The sequence below is a fragment of the Neopelma chrysocephalum genome, unplaced genomic scaffold (genome assembly GCF_003984885.1).
Source record: "Neopelma chrysocephalum unplaced genomic scaffold, ASM398488v2 Primary Assembly neopelma1_26, whole genome shotgun sequence".
NCBI classification, from domain to species: Eukaryota; Metazoa; Chordata; class Aves; order Passeriformes; family Pipridae; genus Neopelma; species Neopelma chrysocephalum.
In genome coordinates, this window is record NW_020897695.1 from 22,637,749 (window position 1) to 22,654,201 (window position 16,453).

At 38.9% G+C, this 16,453-nt stretch overlaps 1 protein-coding gene across 1 annotated transcript in view; it reads left to right on the top strand.

The window, feature by feature from the left end:
- Positions 1-15,104, top strand: part of LOC113964071 (amphiphysin) — a 112,960-nt gene extending 97,856 nt beyond the window's left edge. Inside the window, exons 18-22 of the mRNA XM_027675883.1 lie at positions 3,627-3,683; positions 7,571-7,720; positions 8,726-8,992; positions 11,322-11,423; positions 13,945-15,104. Of these exons, the coding sequence (XP_027531684.1) occupies positions 3,627-3,683; positions 7,571-7,720; positions 8,726-8,992; positions 11,322-11,423; positions 13,945-14,052 (684 nt within the window). The 3' untranslated portion in view covers positions 14,053-15,104. The remainder of the gene's footprint in view (positions 1-3,626; positions 3,684-7,570; positions 7,721-8,725; positions 8,993-11,321; positions 11,424-13,944) is intronic.
- The last annotated feature ends 1,349 nt before the right edge of the window (positions 15,105-16,453 follow it).

Consider the following 16,453-nt stretch of genomic DNA (forward strand, 5'->3'; position numbering starts at 1 on the left):
AGAGCTGTTGTGAGACAGGCAAAGGGAAACACAGTGCAAGAGACAGGCAATTTAAGAGCAAGCCACAAGAAATAACATAGGCATTAAATAGAAATTAAAGAGTTTTGATCAGGTTTGTTCTTGGTTTTTTGTTGCTTATTAAAAGTGAAGTTGTCCTTGCTAATTTGGGAAAATAAGCTAGAAGTGCTGATTTTAAAAATGCCTAAAATTGAGTCATTCTGCATTTGGCTCTGAAAGGTTGTTATTTCAGGAAGGGCTTTCCAGGACTTGCAAAGAAGAGTTGAAGATTAGGATTAATGACAAATGTGATCAAAGCTAAGGAAAAGTACACTGAGTTGCAAAATATTAAAACATAATTGCTCAATGTTCTGTGTTTGTTTGCTTTATGAATGACAATTTACTTTAAAAGGGAAGTTGTAAAATACTGATAGATGCTGCCTCATGGGGAGTTTAGTTACTTCCAGTTTGGAGTGACAGCCACTACTCAGTTTCACTTTTCTATGATAAGTTTCCTGTCATATCCCATTAATCCAGGAAATTTATGACATATGTTCTTCATTGTAGGAACTTCATAGTAAATTTTCTGGTAGGATATTCATTTAAGTTATGGAGAAAATGGTCCAGGGGATAGGGTACCACTTGCCTCTCAGGGTATTTTGAATTCAGTTACGTGCTGTTTCATAGTCTGCCTGATCAAGATTGCCAAAATGCCACTAGAAGAGCTTGGCAGAACTGCTGCCTGTGATCTCATTGCATATTTTTGTCTTGATCCTTCAGGTCTCAAATGCCATAGAACAAATAACATTTTTATTAGTAGCTGTCAACAGTTGATCTTTTTTGGGGAGGGGATAAAATGTTTGGTAATTAAAGGCAAAGACCATGTGTGCCAACAGAAAAAAGTTGACCATGTTAAAAAGTTCATGCATGGAATTCTGCATAGCAGAATAGCATCCCCAAAGGCAGCTGTAACATCCAAAGGATAGTCTAAAGGATACAATGCATTAACCACTGAGTTATTGCTTTTTCAAATAATACTACCCCTCTCAACACATCAATTTTTCACATTCAAGCAAAGATGACATGAGGACATCATAATAAAGTGAAAGCTTATGAAATATTATTTCCCTTTCTTCTTCAACTACACGTGAGACATAGTGCTTGGAGTTCAGAGCACTGTTCAGAGATCAACTTTTCTACTTCCATTACTTCCATTACTTTGGAAAGGGCCTCTCAGTACTTTGGGTCTGATGCCTGCCTGGACTCTGAAGTTCTCCCATTAATGCAGTCAGACGCAGCTAAATACTGTCAAAGCTGTGTTATAAGCATACCTTCTGATAAGCTCTTTGCAGACACTTAGCAAGTACAGCAGAGGCCAGGAAACAGCCTGCAACTTCAAGAGTATCTAATTACGGTTGAATCCCACTGTAGGTACAATTCACAGTGCCCAAATAGCGGAGCATGTATTGTTTCAGAGAGCAGTACAATGGTTAGATACTGAAGAGCAGTCAACTGTGTCCAGATTCTGAGGGTGAAACTAAGTGCAGGTGCAAAATTGGAGCGTAAGGCTATTAAAAATATATAACTCTTGTATACAGGAGAGAACTGATGTAGCACAGTGTCATTCTGTTGAAGTCAGCAGAAGAAGATTTTTCTCTCTGGAACCAGGGTGTTAGTTTACTAGCATGTTATTTAGTCATCCATTTTCTTAGGCTTTCATGCTCTAAAAATTATACAGTTTATGCTACCGTGCCTCTCTTCTCAAACTTCACTATCCAGTGAATCCTAACTTCCAGCTAATCAGAAAAGCAAAATGCTACTAATTTGACTAGTACACAATAGTCACATTAACTTTGGGAAAGCCCAAGCTTTGAGAAGGAAGAGAAGCTCTCCTTACTTTCACCTTTCCAACCAAAACTGTGCTTTCAGTTAGCCTGGAAACCACTTCTCATTTAAAAATATGTATATGTATATATTAGATTCTTCTGCAAAGATACCCAAAGCTGGGCTGGTGGGATTTTTACTAGAGAATATTAGCAGGGAATTTTTAAGAAAATGTCAAAGGCTGACACATTCCTGACTTTAAAGTGTAAGATTATGATAATTTCTGAAGGTAAATTGTAAATACAGCTGATGGCAGAAATTCAGCACTTTTTAATGGTACAAGTAGGGAAGGCGTCTGTCAACTAACTTGCAGTTGGACATAAAGCCTTTACGGGCAACAGTGCATCTCTGCTGTACAAAAGAAAAAGGTTTCTCTGGATGACTGTGTGCATGTATGCATCACTATAGAGTATGAAATATTTATATTTCTTTTGTTGATATTTGTTTTGTTCTATTTAAGACCCTCTACAGTCTCCTCAAACTTACTATAAAATTGAAGACCACGTGGCAGAGGCTTGGCATCTTCAAAACAATTGGAATTAATAATTTTCAAAGAAAGTTATATAACACTGCAATTTTAATGGTGATAAGGCTGTAAGGGGTTTCTATGGCAACACCACTGTCAGCAGCTGCCTTTCCCTGGCATCTGGGCATGTTTGGGGCTTATGAGGTGACCGCAAGTAATACTAGAAGATTAGACTAGAAAAAAAATGAGTGATATGAAGTTTGCATAGAACTCAGCATTCTTTTATTAAAAAAGAAACATGCAACTGTTTCAACTGAAACCTTAAGAAATTTTGGAGTGACAGTTGTGGGTGTGTGAAGGCAGGTGACTGGAGTCTGAGTACTTGAGGTCTCCTAATTTCTGATTGCTAAAGCAGATGGTCCAGTCTACCATGCCCCCCACATATGTTTGCGTAACTTCTCTTCACCCTTACAGTTCTTTAGAAAAAGCTGACCTAGTTATGTTTGCAAAGCAGCCTCAAAATTTATTGGCAAAGTGCATTTCCATAACATATCTTTGACTTGTTTTTCCTTAGCAGTGCATCTTTAGAAATAGCCCGTGTCTGCAGAGAGTCAAACCTGAACAGCAAAAAAAGCACTTGCAGCTGTTCCAAACAGCTAAATGGGTGTCAGATTTGGAAAACCACTAGATGTCTAATTTTTTTAATGTCAGGCACCAGCTGCATATACTGCTGAATAAGGACCGAAAGAAAGGTGATTGGGCAAAAAAAATTCTGAACTTTGTGACCCACCTGTTTTGAACAGCCCCTTTACATGAGTTGCAGTGCACCATCAGTAGAAGAAGTAAGTGTTATACAAAGTTTACCTTGAAGCTGTGGTGAGTTGCAAGAGCAGCAGCAGGTCATAATGGAAACAGATTGAGTCATGGTGGGAAAAATTTAAGCATGATGGAAACTGGAAGGTTGTTTAATAAACAATTCTTCAAATCTGGTGCTATTATGAAAATACCTGTAATAAAAGAAAATAAAATTGTCCTTAGCTCTTGGAGTGTGATGATGATGATGACATACTTAAAGGTTTTATTTGTTTAGCATGTAACTACTTCTATTTCAGATTATATGTGGCAGAAAGAATCTTCCTGCTTGCTATATACTACCCCATTTAGATCATTTCATTGCATCCCATACCTGGCATGCTTCCATTAGCTTGATTAATACCAATTCCTCTGCAGCATTGCCTCAGCATGACCAAGGTGATGACCATATTTCCTCTTCGTACAGGAGAGTGTCGAGGCGGGGAATAAGGAGACTACAGGAGTTGCTGAGAAAGAAAATGAGGTACATATGAATAGCCTCAAGAGTGTGGTTGTGTCTTCAAGAGAATCATGTCAAAAAAATTGATTTGTCATTTGCATGTCATCAGAAGGCAGGCCAATACAATACAACTGCGACCTAGCTGTGGTATCTAGTCTAGCACTGCACAGATATATCTATATCCATGGCATATGTTCTAACAAATCACTTCTCATTCAATGCAGGATTTACCTGAGAAACTGCCTGTTGCAGCAGTATAGAGTGATGAATATTTCAGGGCAGCAAACAAAGCAGTTCCATGGCAGAAGGAACATTTGGAAATACGCTGCATAGATTCCTAGTAGCTTTTACAGTTTCCGTAAATTTTTTTGCCTGGCCTTCCTGCAAACTTCTTTATAAAAAGTAAAAAAACCTTTGATTAATAATTTCTTTTTCCTACTACAATATGCCCTAAGCTAAAACAGATACTTGAAAATAATCATGTTACGAGTTGGTTTGCTAAAACGCAATCTGGCATCGTTAGATACAGTTAAAATCAAATTGCAAAGCAAATGAAAAGCTCAATGACATACTTTAAGCTGTGCGTGTGTGGACTTGAATGATTGCATTTTGCTTATATTTCTTCAGAGGTGATAAAAGTACTTACCCTGAATCTTTGTATACTAAAGTGAAACTATAAGGTGTTCAAATGTGCACAGGAGGAATGGCTGCATATTAAACACTGGGATAGAAGTAAGGACTGGGAAAGAGAGTAACTCCTAGTTACTAATCATTCAGGATTTGTATCTCAAGGTGCTGACAGCCTCCTGTTTTTGTTGTTATTCGTTTTGGTGCCACAGTATATACAACTGGTCTCTGTTCACTGGTTTTAGAACATACTAAGTTCAGCTGTCCAAGCTTAGGTTTGTTATCCTGCTGTAAAATAGCACTAACTCTCCTAGAGTCGAGGATGTATCTGTGGCTCTAGAGTATACCAGTGTCACTGGGAAGTGAATTTGGGACTCAGTGGGGCCATGCTCCTCAGCAGCAACGTCACATCTATGTGGAAAACAGTGGAATTGCATAGCAAGAAAGTCCAGGGTGGTAGATCAAGCCCAACTATGTGTTGACACAGTGCAATAGAGTGTTGTGTTGCTCTTCTAGCACTGGCTTGTCACTCCCAAGTCTGGTCCAAGAAGAAACATGCAAGAAATGCCTCACTGTTCTGTGACAGCAAGGCTAAGTCTTTGAAATCTTTTTCCTTTATTCTAATACTACTTGTTCTTATAAAGTTGAGGTCTCTTATCTGAGAGTGAATTTGACCCTGTGTTCTGTTTAAAATAGCTGTTTAAAACTGTATTACTGTATGCAGAAGAGCTGGCATAAGAGATCAAGCTATTTGCTAAGCTGATATCTGACTGCCAGTGGAGGGTGGTCCCTTTGATACTCTAAGTTGCCTACAAATTCTTCAGTACAACCCCAGAATCTTCCAAGACTTTGTAATTGATGGATTCCCTAAAGCATGATGATTGGTTCCTCTTGCAATTAGCTAGCTTAGCTGTGATTATAACCAACTGTCGTAAAAATTACCTGTTCCTGTTCTAAATGCAGCCTTGGGGCAAGAACTTCAGCTCTGGAAGACCAGCATAGCTCAGGGAGCTCCTCTGGCAGACCCCAGTGGCAGGTTTGGTACCCCTCCTTCTCCTCACGCTAGGCTTGTTCTTGCTGCTGCTGAATCTCTGGCATTGTACTGAGCAATGCTAATGGGAGTACAACAGTGTGAATTGACTACATCCTGTCTAAAGAAGAATTCACATCTGTGCAATTAAATAGTCAAGTGATTCTATCATAGCCCTCATTATCCTGGATAATCTGTTCTTTGTCCCCTCTGTGGTTGGTATAATGGGACAACTGTCCAAATTTCAATAATACTGCTAGAGGTAGCTGATTTGGAATAATCTTAGAATGTCTGATGTTATTTATGACCTATATAAAAGACATTTGTAGGACTGATTTTCAGTATGAAGTAAGGTAATATACTTGTATCTGCAAGTATGTGGTTCAGCATAGCTGGAAATTAATTCAGTCTCCTTCTTTTTTTTTTTTTTCTCCTCTGTACTAATCAAATATATTTGAGGCTGAATGTAAGGTTCATCCCATGCTACCTCACATGCCTTTTTGTAAAAGATGTGTTTAGTCTTCTAGCTTGCATTGGTTTTGCACTCTTAAGACACAAGAACAAATGATTATGCAATTGTAAGCTGTGGTATGCATTTAGTGACTCATGGCTACACGCTGTGAGAGCATTACTGCGGGACATTTGCGAGCTGATTCATGTAAATTAGTGTTCTCCTCCTTCATGAAATAAAATGGGCTATACAAATCCAATAAATAGAAAAGAAATGGTTGATCCTAATCACAACAAACAGCAAGATCAATTTTTGCAGCATGCTGTTAGAGATGCATAGTATAAAATCAATCTGATGTATGCTCTATTCCCACTCTTTCCTACTAGCCTCTTCCAGGATTTTTACACTCATCATTGGGTCAAGGCCACTAAAATTGTTAATATTGTGAGTGTCAGACTTGCATGCCTTATAGGAGAAGATGTCAACATCTGCCCATGTCTTTTGATGTTACTTCTTTTTACAATAGAGCATTCTTTATCAGCAGCATTTTCAATTTAAATTAAAGTTCCCCAGTAATTTCTACAAATCCGTATAGTATTTTCTGCCTTCAAGGACTCTAGGGGAATTTCTTTATCATATCAATCAATAGCAGTGAATAGGAGTAGTGCTGAATATTAAATGTTGCTAAAAACAATGCCTGAAGAGTGCCCATGAACAGTTGCTAAGTTCAGGTAGCAGAGTTAGCATCATCCACGGGGGAGAGATCAAACTGAGGAAACAAAGAGCATCAGACTGATAACTGGAGAGCAAAGAGATCAAGCTAACTGTGGCTTGACATTGGTACCTCTAAAACAGTTTTCCTTGAGTGTTTTTCCTGAAACTATCTACTGTAAGTTAAAAATTCCATCTAGAAATTAATTAGATTAAAATAATGAGTTTTTCATTTACTTCCCACCCTTCAAACCTTAAGACTAATCCATTGTAAGTATATACCCAATATGGTACTATAAGCAGTACATAGCAATACAAATGTTAGGGTGATACATAATTATAGTAACAATTTCTGCTGGATGAAGGATTCAACATTGATCTAGTAGTAGGCAGGTATTTTTCTATCCATCTTTCAAGAACTAGAAGAAATCATGCATTATCTTTTCAACGTGGACTGATCAGAAATGGTTCAGTCATATCCAGACTGAATGGGCTTTTATGTATCTTTTTGTACTGACATAACGATAGATCTTTGCAGTTATATTTTTCCTGATCTTTATCCAACTGCAGAATATATTTACTTTTCCTGACATACCCTGATTTATTAGTCTCTCTGTTAGAAAGGAGTGTGTAATTAAGATTACAAGATTTTTGAAGCCAACCCGGGTCCAGAGGTAGCTTACTAGCTGGAGAAGGCTTGGAGCCTCTTACCAAGAACACGTTCCATTAGCAGGGTCCTGTGGACTCCTTGGACAGCCTGCAAGCTCCTCCTCCTCAGCAGGAACCAGTGGTAAATTAGAGAAGGAAAAAATACTACAGCCTTGGCAAACGGTTACTCCACTAGTCCACCTGAGGGCTCTTTTAAGTGTTGCCTAGCGAGGTTTCATAAATATCTTTCTCCTCCTGCCTGTTACTCGACTTCTCTGCACAAGCTTGCCCCCAGCACTGATCTCCATAAATCAGGAGGAACACCAGTGAAGACCATAGGTCAGCATCACCCAGGGAGGTCACAGAGCAGAGACTGGTCCATGGTCTCTCCAGCAAACATTGTAACTCATATCCTGAAAAGTCCCTCCCTCCTGTTGTTTCTAGGTGGTACCTGTTGGTGAGGGGGCTGCGGCATCAGAAAACAGTGTGGCCATGGCAGCAGGAGCTGGTGATGGCACTGCTGCCACTGAGCGGGAGGATGTTGCTGAAGGTGACAAACCTCAGGGAGAAGAAAAGGAGTCTGATATATCTCAGGTAACTCATGTCAGTGCATGGAAGAGAGTGTTAGGGGAATTGGGACAGATTCAGCAGCCTTAGGGAGGCAAGGGTACTGAATGTCTATGCCCCCAGGTCTGACCAGTGGCAAGGCTGATGTTCTCCTGGGATAGCCCTGGGAGGGGCCCACACAGGGTATCCCTTCTTCTAAGTCCTTAATTTGGGTTGTACCTGCCTTTGTGCCTCTGTGTTTCCCTGGGCTTGTGGAGATGGGACTTGATGGGCTGATGGCTCCTGTGTTGGGCCCAGGAGCAGTATGGATGGACAGTGTATTGTTTGAGCTCCCCCTCCTGCTGTTGTCTCTCTGTGCCCCTCTGTGGAGATGAGATTTATCACATAACATAACAGGGCTTTTGTGAGAAATAGACAGAAAAAGGATTGGATTTTTCTTGTGTCCTGGCACCATGTCATATTAATAGCATTACTTTGTTTTATGTAAATCATGGTGGTCAAGCCATCTCTCTGTATCTGGCCTGCCACCTTTTGTTCTGCAGTCTCTGAGGAGCTGGTGAACATCTACTAGAACAGACCCTACAGCTGGGCACCAGCTACCACCTTTTGTCATTGCATGTTGTATTTCTTCTGTGCTCCAGAATAAGATGGTCTGGCAGGGGATCAGTGAGCATATTTTTTTCAGGTTGGATGCTCCAATAACACTTATTAAATGCTTTTTGTACTAGGTTTCATTATTGGTGAGATGCTACCTATTAGCCTCTTTGCTTTCTCTGCTCCCAGTTATATGGCTGTAAATCAGGAGAAATCCCCTCAGTCGGTCAAAGAAATAGGTCATGATTACTCCTTTACATTCTTGCACAAATACTGTTTTCTGTCTTAAGAATCCACTGTGGAGAAAAAAGAAATTCCCATCCCAATATGTGCCACATGCAATAAACCAACAATAGTGTTTTCCTGCTTGAAATAAAGTACTAAATAGTCTTGCATTTCTGGGGGGGGCGGGTCATTTGTTTGTTTGTTTTTTCCCAGGAAAAGGTCAGCAACATCCCTTCAGTAATAATAGAGCCGGCATCAAACAACGAAGGGGAGGGAGAAGAACATGAAGTCATCGTGAATGAGTCCAAAGATGCCACAGCAGAGATGGGCACTCAGGACACTGACACTTCTCCCATTGAAATTTCCCAAGTTGGAAGTGATCAGAAACCTACTGAAGAAATCCAATCTGTACCGCCTAAAGATCAGCCTGTTCCGGAAGAAGATGTGGGTTCTGTGATGCCACCTGGCTTTCTCTATAAGGTCTGCTTCTTCATTCTTCTTTTAGATATCCCTTCAGATCTAGCTTCTGTGAATATGTCTGTCTGCAGAGGTAGTGTGATGATTTCTTGAGGTCAAAGGATACTTAATTTATCAACCAGACACATGCACACACAAATACACACAAACACAACTCTAATATTGTGATGTTGCTTCATAAATGAAGTCTGAGAAGATACATTTTCTGCACACTTGTTGTAGCTGTGCATATCCTTATGTAGCTGTAAGACTCACAAAGTACAGAACCATTAATCTCACCAAACAACTGCTGTAAATTAATATATTGAAAAAAACTGCTCTGCCACGGAGTTAGTCAGGAATATTGTTGATATATGCTAATTATATATTTGATATGCTAACAATATATTTGATCTCTAAGGTCCCTTCCAAACTCAAACCATTCTATGAATCTATGAACATTAAAAAATGGCATTTTTCTGGCCTGAAAATCTATAGTGGAAATACTGTTCTATTGAAACCCATGGAACTTACAATTCATGATAATGAAGCCAAAATGTCATTCTGCAACTTTAGTAATATTATAAACTGTTAGGGTAATCAAACAGAAAAGTTTAATGAGGCGTTAGAGAAGTTCTTTCCTTGGCTGGCAAGACCCCCAGGGTTTCCTGGTTCACAAGGTTCTTAGATAATTCTTCTCACTTCAGAATCACTGAGCAGCAGAAAAACTCCTTGAGGACAGATGAACTTTACATACTTTCTATTATAATTTGCATAGTTCAAACTAATTAGTCCCATAGCACTCCATAAGTATGCCATTGTTCTTGGTCTATTCTCATTGCTCAGGTATTTTTTAGAGAATAATGTTAAGGTGAGGGTGAACATTATCATGTAACTCTGACTCAGACATGCTGACATAGTTCATCTTTTGTTTTTCATCACACTCTTTTGGGTCAGATGTAAATAAGGAGAAGCAGAATATATGCTTGCCATCTGGTTCACAATGCTACTTTCTTTCATTTCACATGGAACTGTCTCTGCTTTGAGAAAATTAGACTAGCTCTCTCTCAAGGAGCGAGCATTTACTTAAAATGGTCTGTTCACAATGACATGCTGATCATGCCAATGTTTTAATAATCACCCCTTTGAAAGGCAGATATTTTTGGCGTACCCATGTGCCAGTATGTGGGAGCTCCTTCCAGGGCAAGCATTAAGTAGGGTTCCTCTTACTCACCTTTTTGATGACCTGTGCCATACAACCGACTCAAATTTCCATAGATGTTCACAAGAAGAATAAAATCAGTGGCCACAAGAAGACAGTGAGAGAATCTGAAGTCATCAGTTCCTGAGAGTCTTTCTGAATTTTATTTGCAAAATCCTGCCAAAATCTCTCTCTCAGTTATTGTAATGATAGTGGGGAATGAAAGGAAATTCCTTACACAGGAGGAATGATGGTGGCAGGACTAGTCCAAGTGGCAGGACTTGTGAGATGTTGCAGTATCATCTGGCCTTGAGATCCTGTAACCTTGGGAAAGGACTTTAATTTTCCTTGGATGGTCTTAGGAAGACTTAAGCTGTCCCTGCTTCCAAGGAAATGCATAGAAAACTGTGATATAAATAATGACAACATGAACAATTTATGCCAGGTCAAAGCAGATGATTCTACTCTGCTCTCATGAGGCTCCACCTGAAGTACTGTGTACAGTTCTGATGTCCCCAACTTAAGAAGGATGTGAAACTGTTGGAGCAAGTGTAGAAGATGGCCACAAAGGTGATAAGAGGGCTGGAGCACCTGCCCTATAAAGACAGGCTGAGGAGAGTTGTGGCTGTTCAGCCTGGAGAAGAGGAGGTTGTGTGGAGACCTCGTAGCAACCTTCCAGTATCTGAAGGTGGCCTGCAGGGAAGATGGAGAGGGACTCTTTGTCAGGAATTGTAGTGATAGGATGAGGAGTAATGGGTACAAATTGAAAGAGGGGAAATTTAGATTGGATATTAGGAAGAAATTTTTTACTGTAAGGGTGGTGAGACACAGGAACAGATTGCCGAGGGAGGTAGTGGATGCCCCAATTCTGGCAGTGTTCAAGGCCAGGTTGGATAAGGCCTTGAGCGACCTGGTCTAGTGGGAGGTGTCCCTGCCTGTGGCAGGGAGGTTGGGATTAGAGGATCATTAAGGTCCATTCCAACCCCTTAACATTCTGTGATTCTGTGATAATTTGAACATACCTGTCTATAGCCATATGTTTGCATAAAGGTGACTTCTTTTTTTCTTCGGTCAAGACTAAGCAGGTAATTTTGTTGAGAAAATATATCTCTCTTTAGATCACATCTATATGTTTGGTGTTATTTTCTTCAGGTTGAAGTTCTACATGATTTCGAGGCAGCTAACAGTGATGAGCTCAATTTAAAACGAGGAGATATCGTACTAGTAATTCCTTCTGAGACCACAGCTGATCAGGTAAAAACATGTGGTTCTTGCTTTTGTTGACATTTTTCTTTGTCTCAACTTTTTTTTCTCACAGATTATAGTTAATGAGACTGCATATTCAAAATGTCAGTACTGTACGAAAACACAAAGATTTTAATTTTGGCTTTTTACTTGGTCTCATTTGACACTAAATGACAAAGTTGACTACACTTGAAGTCCCAGATATATGCTATTAGCAGGATGTGACCTCAGCTTATTTTCTAAGGCATTTTTATGCTACATTGTAATTGATATTATACAAACAGAGGTACTCAAATGCAGAGGATGACTTACAAATCGTGCGTAATGTTGTTCTATATAATTTTGTCCTAACATTGCAGTAGAACTGATTACATGCTCCCTAGATGTTCAGAGTTTTTATGTGTGGATTTGGAGAAATAATACAAATTCACCCACAGAGAGCACTGAGAACATACACAGATTGCGCTGTCCTATAGCCTTAAGGTATGGTGATGCTGCTATGCGTGCTACATGCCTCTGATAAAGATAACTTTGCCCTCTGGAAGCCTGAACCTGAATTAAACAACACTTTGATTTCATTTAAGGCATCTAATTTTGTTTTAACAATCCATTTCAGGTGAACATTTAAACAATTGCATTCCAATTGGAATTCCAACTGAATTCCAGTGAAGTGTATTGATTTTGGCCACTGCTTTAAAAGAGAATACTGTACTGCACACTATTAGCACCAGCAACCCCATGGGCATCAGTTAATGCCTGTGGTGTCGGTGAAAATTTTTCCATTGATTTGGGATTTGAGAGGTGGAGGACTGGATTCTGCCTAATCAGGTAGCTAAGAGCACTGCTCTGAATGAAGAATATTTCTTAAAATAGGCCTAAATACTAATGCCCTAAGCACATATGAGTGCTGGGAACTGTGTTTGAAGTTGTGTTGCTGATTGGTGCTGCCCAGAGGTAGATAATAATCAACGTTCATAATCTCAGATGAGCATTCTTTTAATTCAAGAGACAACTAATTGTTTTTTGTGGGTGGGTTTTTTTTCTTATTTCAGAACAAAATATTTTCAATTCAGCAGGCACTTAGCTCTTTTTATAGGGGTAGAGTCTATTATCCTTACTCAAATTATGCTATGTGTTACTTCATCAGTAGTTTACTTGATTTCATTATCAGTGTTCGCAGAATAGGACACTGCTCTTAGGATAGCAAAATACGCTCTCTGTCTTCAGACCATTTTTCCTAAGTGTTAAATATGCTTTATCTTCACTTGGTGAGTCTATGCAGTCTATTCTTCTTCTGGTGTGCATCAGAATTCCATTAGAATTAATTGAAGTAAATTGTGTGCAACGATGGAGAAAATAAACCTGTATGTATTCATGTTTCTGAAACCATTCTGTTCATATCTTTATTACTCAGTATATCTTTGCCCTTCATGTTTAACATCACCTTAAAGCTTAATATTTTTGTCTTTTGCCAGGTACTGGTACAAATTGTTGATTTATATAGAGGGGTTTTGTCTTTGTTATTCTTTGTTAGTCTTTATTCTCCTTCAAAATTGACCTGTCTAAAGCCATAATTCTGATACAGCTGGGTAACATCAGCCTGTGGTCTCCATTTAAAGCAAGCCAGTCCCATCCAGTGGCTTTTTCCACTAGTCTTTAGTTGAAGTTATTATCCAGTAAAACTGTATAGTCCTTCATACAATTTATGCTGCCTGTTCTAGAGAGCTGCAGTTCCTCTATCTCTCAGATATTTCATGTGCTTCAAAAATATGTCCCCAGTTAATTGTATCCAGCCAGTGCCCTATATAAAGCTGGATATGCTTTAATGATCTGCTTATCTGGGAGCAGACAGCCAGTATACTGCAGCACATGCAGCCACTAGGCAATAATGACTCGATGGTGTATGTGATGATCTGTTCAAGCTACTCTGTGTCCCGATGTACAGTTTGTGCAATAATAATATGGCTGTATTAGAAGTTCTGTTTGTCATGGCTTTGCTCTGGCTCCTGTTCTTAAAATGAAAAAGGTACAGCGTTACTGAGTTAGGTTGATCATTTTTAAAAATACCGAATTGATTTTATTCCAGGTAGAATTTATCACACTTAAGAGAACCCAGTACTTTCCAATAAGAAATCTCTGTTTTGGTTGCTTGGACTGCTGGTGATTTGTTTACAATTTTGCTTGTCAAGTTCTGGTTTGGGTTTCCAGGAGTCTTTGGAAAAATTATTACATATTTTCTAGAGATAGTAACTCCAGAGATTGCAAGAGCTGTTATTTCTTCTGACTGCTAATACGTGAGTGAGAGAAAAAAAAATCTGGGAGGAAAAAATTAAGATTCAAAACTATTTTTCCACCATCTATGATACTGAGTTCAGCTAGGAGTTAGATGGGGCTAAAGGCCATACCTTGTGCTAACAATTATAAGCACCAAATCTTTTAGCTGTGTCACTCTGAAACATCTTCAAGTTTGAAGCTCGTAGTGAGGAATGGAGTAGACATGAAATTTAAGAGACTGTCTTTTTCTTTGCAGGAGGCTGGCTGGTTGACTGGCATTAAGGAATCTGAGTGGCTTCAGTACAGAGATGCAAATAGTTGTAAAGGACTTTTCCCAGAGAACTTCACACGCCATGTGGAATAATTCTCCCAGGCAGATGAACGTGATATGAAGCTCAGTCAGTAGGTTTTTAACCTCTTTGAAACACAGGAGCCCATCTTTTTGTAGTTTAAGCTGTTAATGGTTTACAGACTGGTGTCAGACAAAGCTTGTTGGAACATATTGAAATGAGCATGAATGCAAACAGTTAAACTAGCAATTTCTGAAGCAGTACATGGGAAAAAATCAAATAAAAAAGAAATGTCCTTATTTGTTTATAAGTATGTGGCGACAGGTTTGTTTGTGCTTTGTCAGAGCTATGGTGATCCTGTATTTGGTCCTTTTCCATGAAATCTGAAATTAGCTTCCTGAATACCAAAACCTTAACTTCTCTGCACTAAGTGTATTGTATTGAGTTGCACTGCAGAAGATTTAATTAATTATCCTGTAGGTATGAGGTAAACTATTATAAGTTTCATGTGTTTAAAAAAAATAAACTACTGCAACATTTTTCAATGTTATTTTTGGACATGCATAGTATATATACACAAGAACTTATATGTGTATATATAAGTGCATATGGCTATATATGCATTTGCACAACTTCATGGTAGTTCTTTGGCTGTGTAGTATCATCCAGTACATGCATTGCTCTTCCACTGTCTGGCATAACAGGAAAAGGTTTTGTTTCAAAGCAAAACTAGCTGCTCCATTGCCAAAACATATTACAGTATCTGTGTTTGTAATGTGAAATTTTCATTCTTAGATAATGAATAACATCACGTTCAAAGCTGCTAACCTTTGAGAAGGCATGGCTCAGTCTCCTCTTTCACTGCAGTAGTTACAATGAGATAAATCTGGAGGAGGAGCTCTTATGATGCTAATCTATACTTTTTTATTTAATTGGCTGAATACATTTTAAAAAAAGAAACAGAACTAATCTCTGAGAAGAAATAAACACAATATATTTTCACTATGTGTATTTATGCAGCTTACCTTTTAAAGTAAGATATATAATGTATCCTGTATCAAAGAGTCATCTGTAATTTATGTTTTCCAGTGCTGTGTCATTAAAAATAAACCTTTGGTCCAAAGAACCTGTTTCATCTGTGATGCTTTCAAAGTTTTTTAACACTGAAGTCCATATTGTTTATACATTGTATTATATAATCTAATCTTAATTTAATACTTCTTTTTCCAAAGAAATATAGCTTAACAGGTGCACCATCTAAATTCCTGCTCTCAACCCTAGTTGTGGCCAGAATTCCAAAAGATCTGCTGCTCCTCCTGTTCCAGACTCTGACCGCCAGCAAATATCTGTCCACTAAGGAAGGGAGCTTGTCTGTGCTTGACCATCACTCAACTGAAGATCTCTACCTTTTAGTAATTTTTCACTTTTCTACTTATTTTATGTGGAAAGTAAGTTCTCCATGAATCTGGAATCTGCTCTGTTGTGTTTGCTGAGGAATGGAAGCTGCAAATATTTAGGAACTTCTATATTTTCCTTGGAATTTAGTTATTTTTCATTATATTTTCGTTCGGTGCTTGGTTTGTATGCAAACAATATCTGTTTCCACTCCAACTCCATCTGTTAGATTTCACTTGAAGAAAGGAGGGATTGTGTCTCTCGAAGAGGAGAAAGTTGATTTTTCTCTGTTTTTCAGGATACAATAGCTTTCAAAAGCAAGTCTAATGATAGCTGTGTTTTGTGAAAAAGCTGAATGGCTCAACTGTGATAGCTGGGATTTTGGCTTTGAAATGTCAGAGTGAGTCTAAGGAGATTACAGGAAAGCTCTCTGATTTTCTGTTCGTGCCTTCAACAGGTTTGATCTAGGGCCAAAAATCTCTCCAACACAACTTGCTTTGGCTATCGTGTTGCAATTCCTGACTCAGTGCACCATTTTGAGATGGTTATAATAACCTATTTCACCTGGTTTACAGTGATACTCTGATGACCTTCAGGCCAGTTTCCTGCTTAACTGCATCTCAACACTTGCATTTGAGTAATAGGTGCTCTTCAGATCAGTGCAAGAGACCAACACTGGGCAATGGAACCTCAGTTTCCCTGTGGACACCATGTCACCACTTCTTTGAAAGGGACCTACAGTCGAGACCATCACGTGTGACAGTCCTAACCCTAAGGACACTGTGATCAACCCAAAGCATTCCTTTAACCAGTGTCAATTGTGTGCAGTTAACATTATTATGTTTTAGAAGTATCCACATCAAAGACAACACCCTTGGCCTTGATTCTTCTAATGTCCTTGATACAGCACAGTGTGCCAAATCCACAGAGGTGTTTGCAGCACACTTGAGATTTTACATAGACAGGAAAGGTCTCTGGTCTACAGCAAAGAACTTTCATGGTTTCTTCTGCCATGCTTTTCAGAAATACCTCTTGACTCTTCATTTTTTATTTCCACCTCTGTATAAAGAAAAACATAAA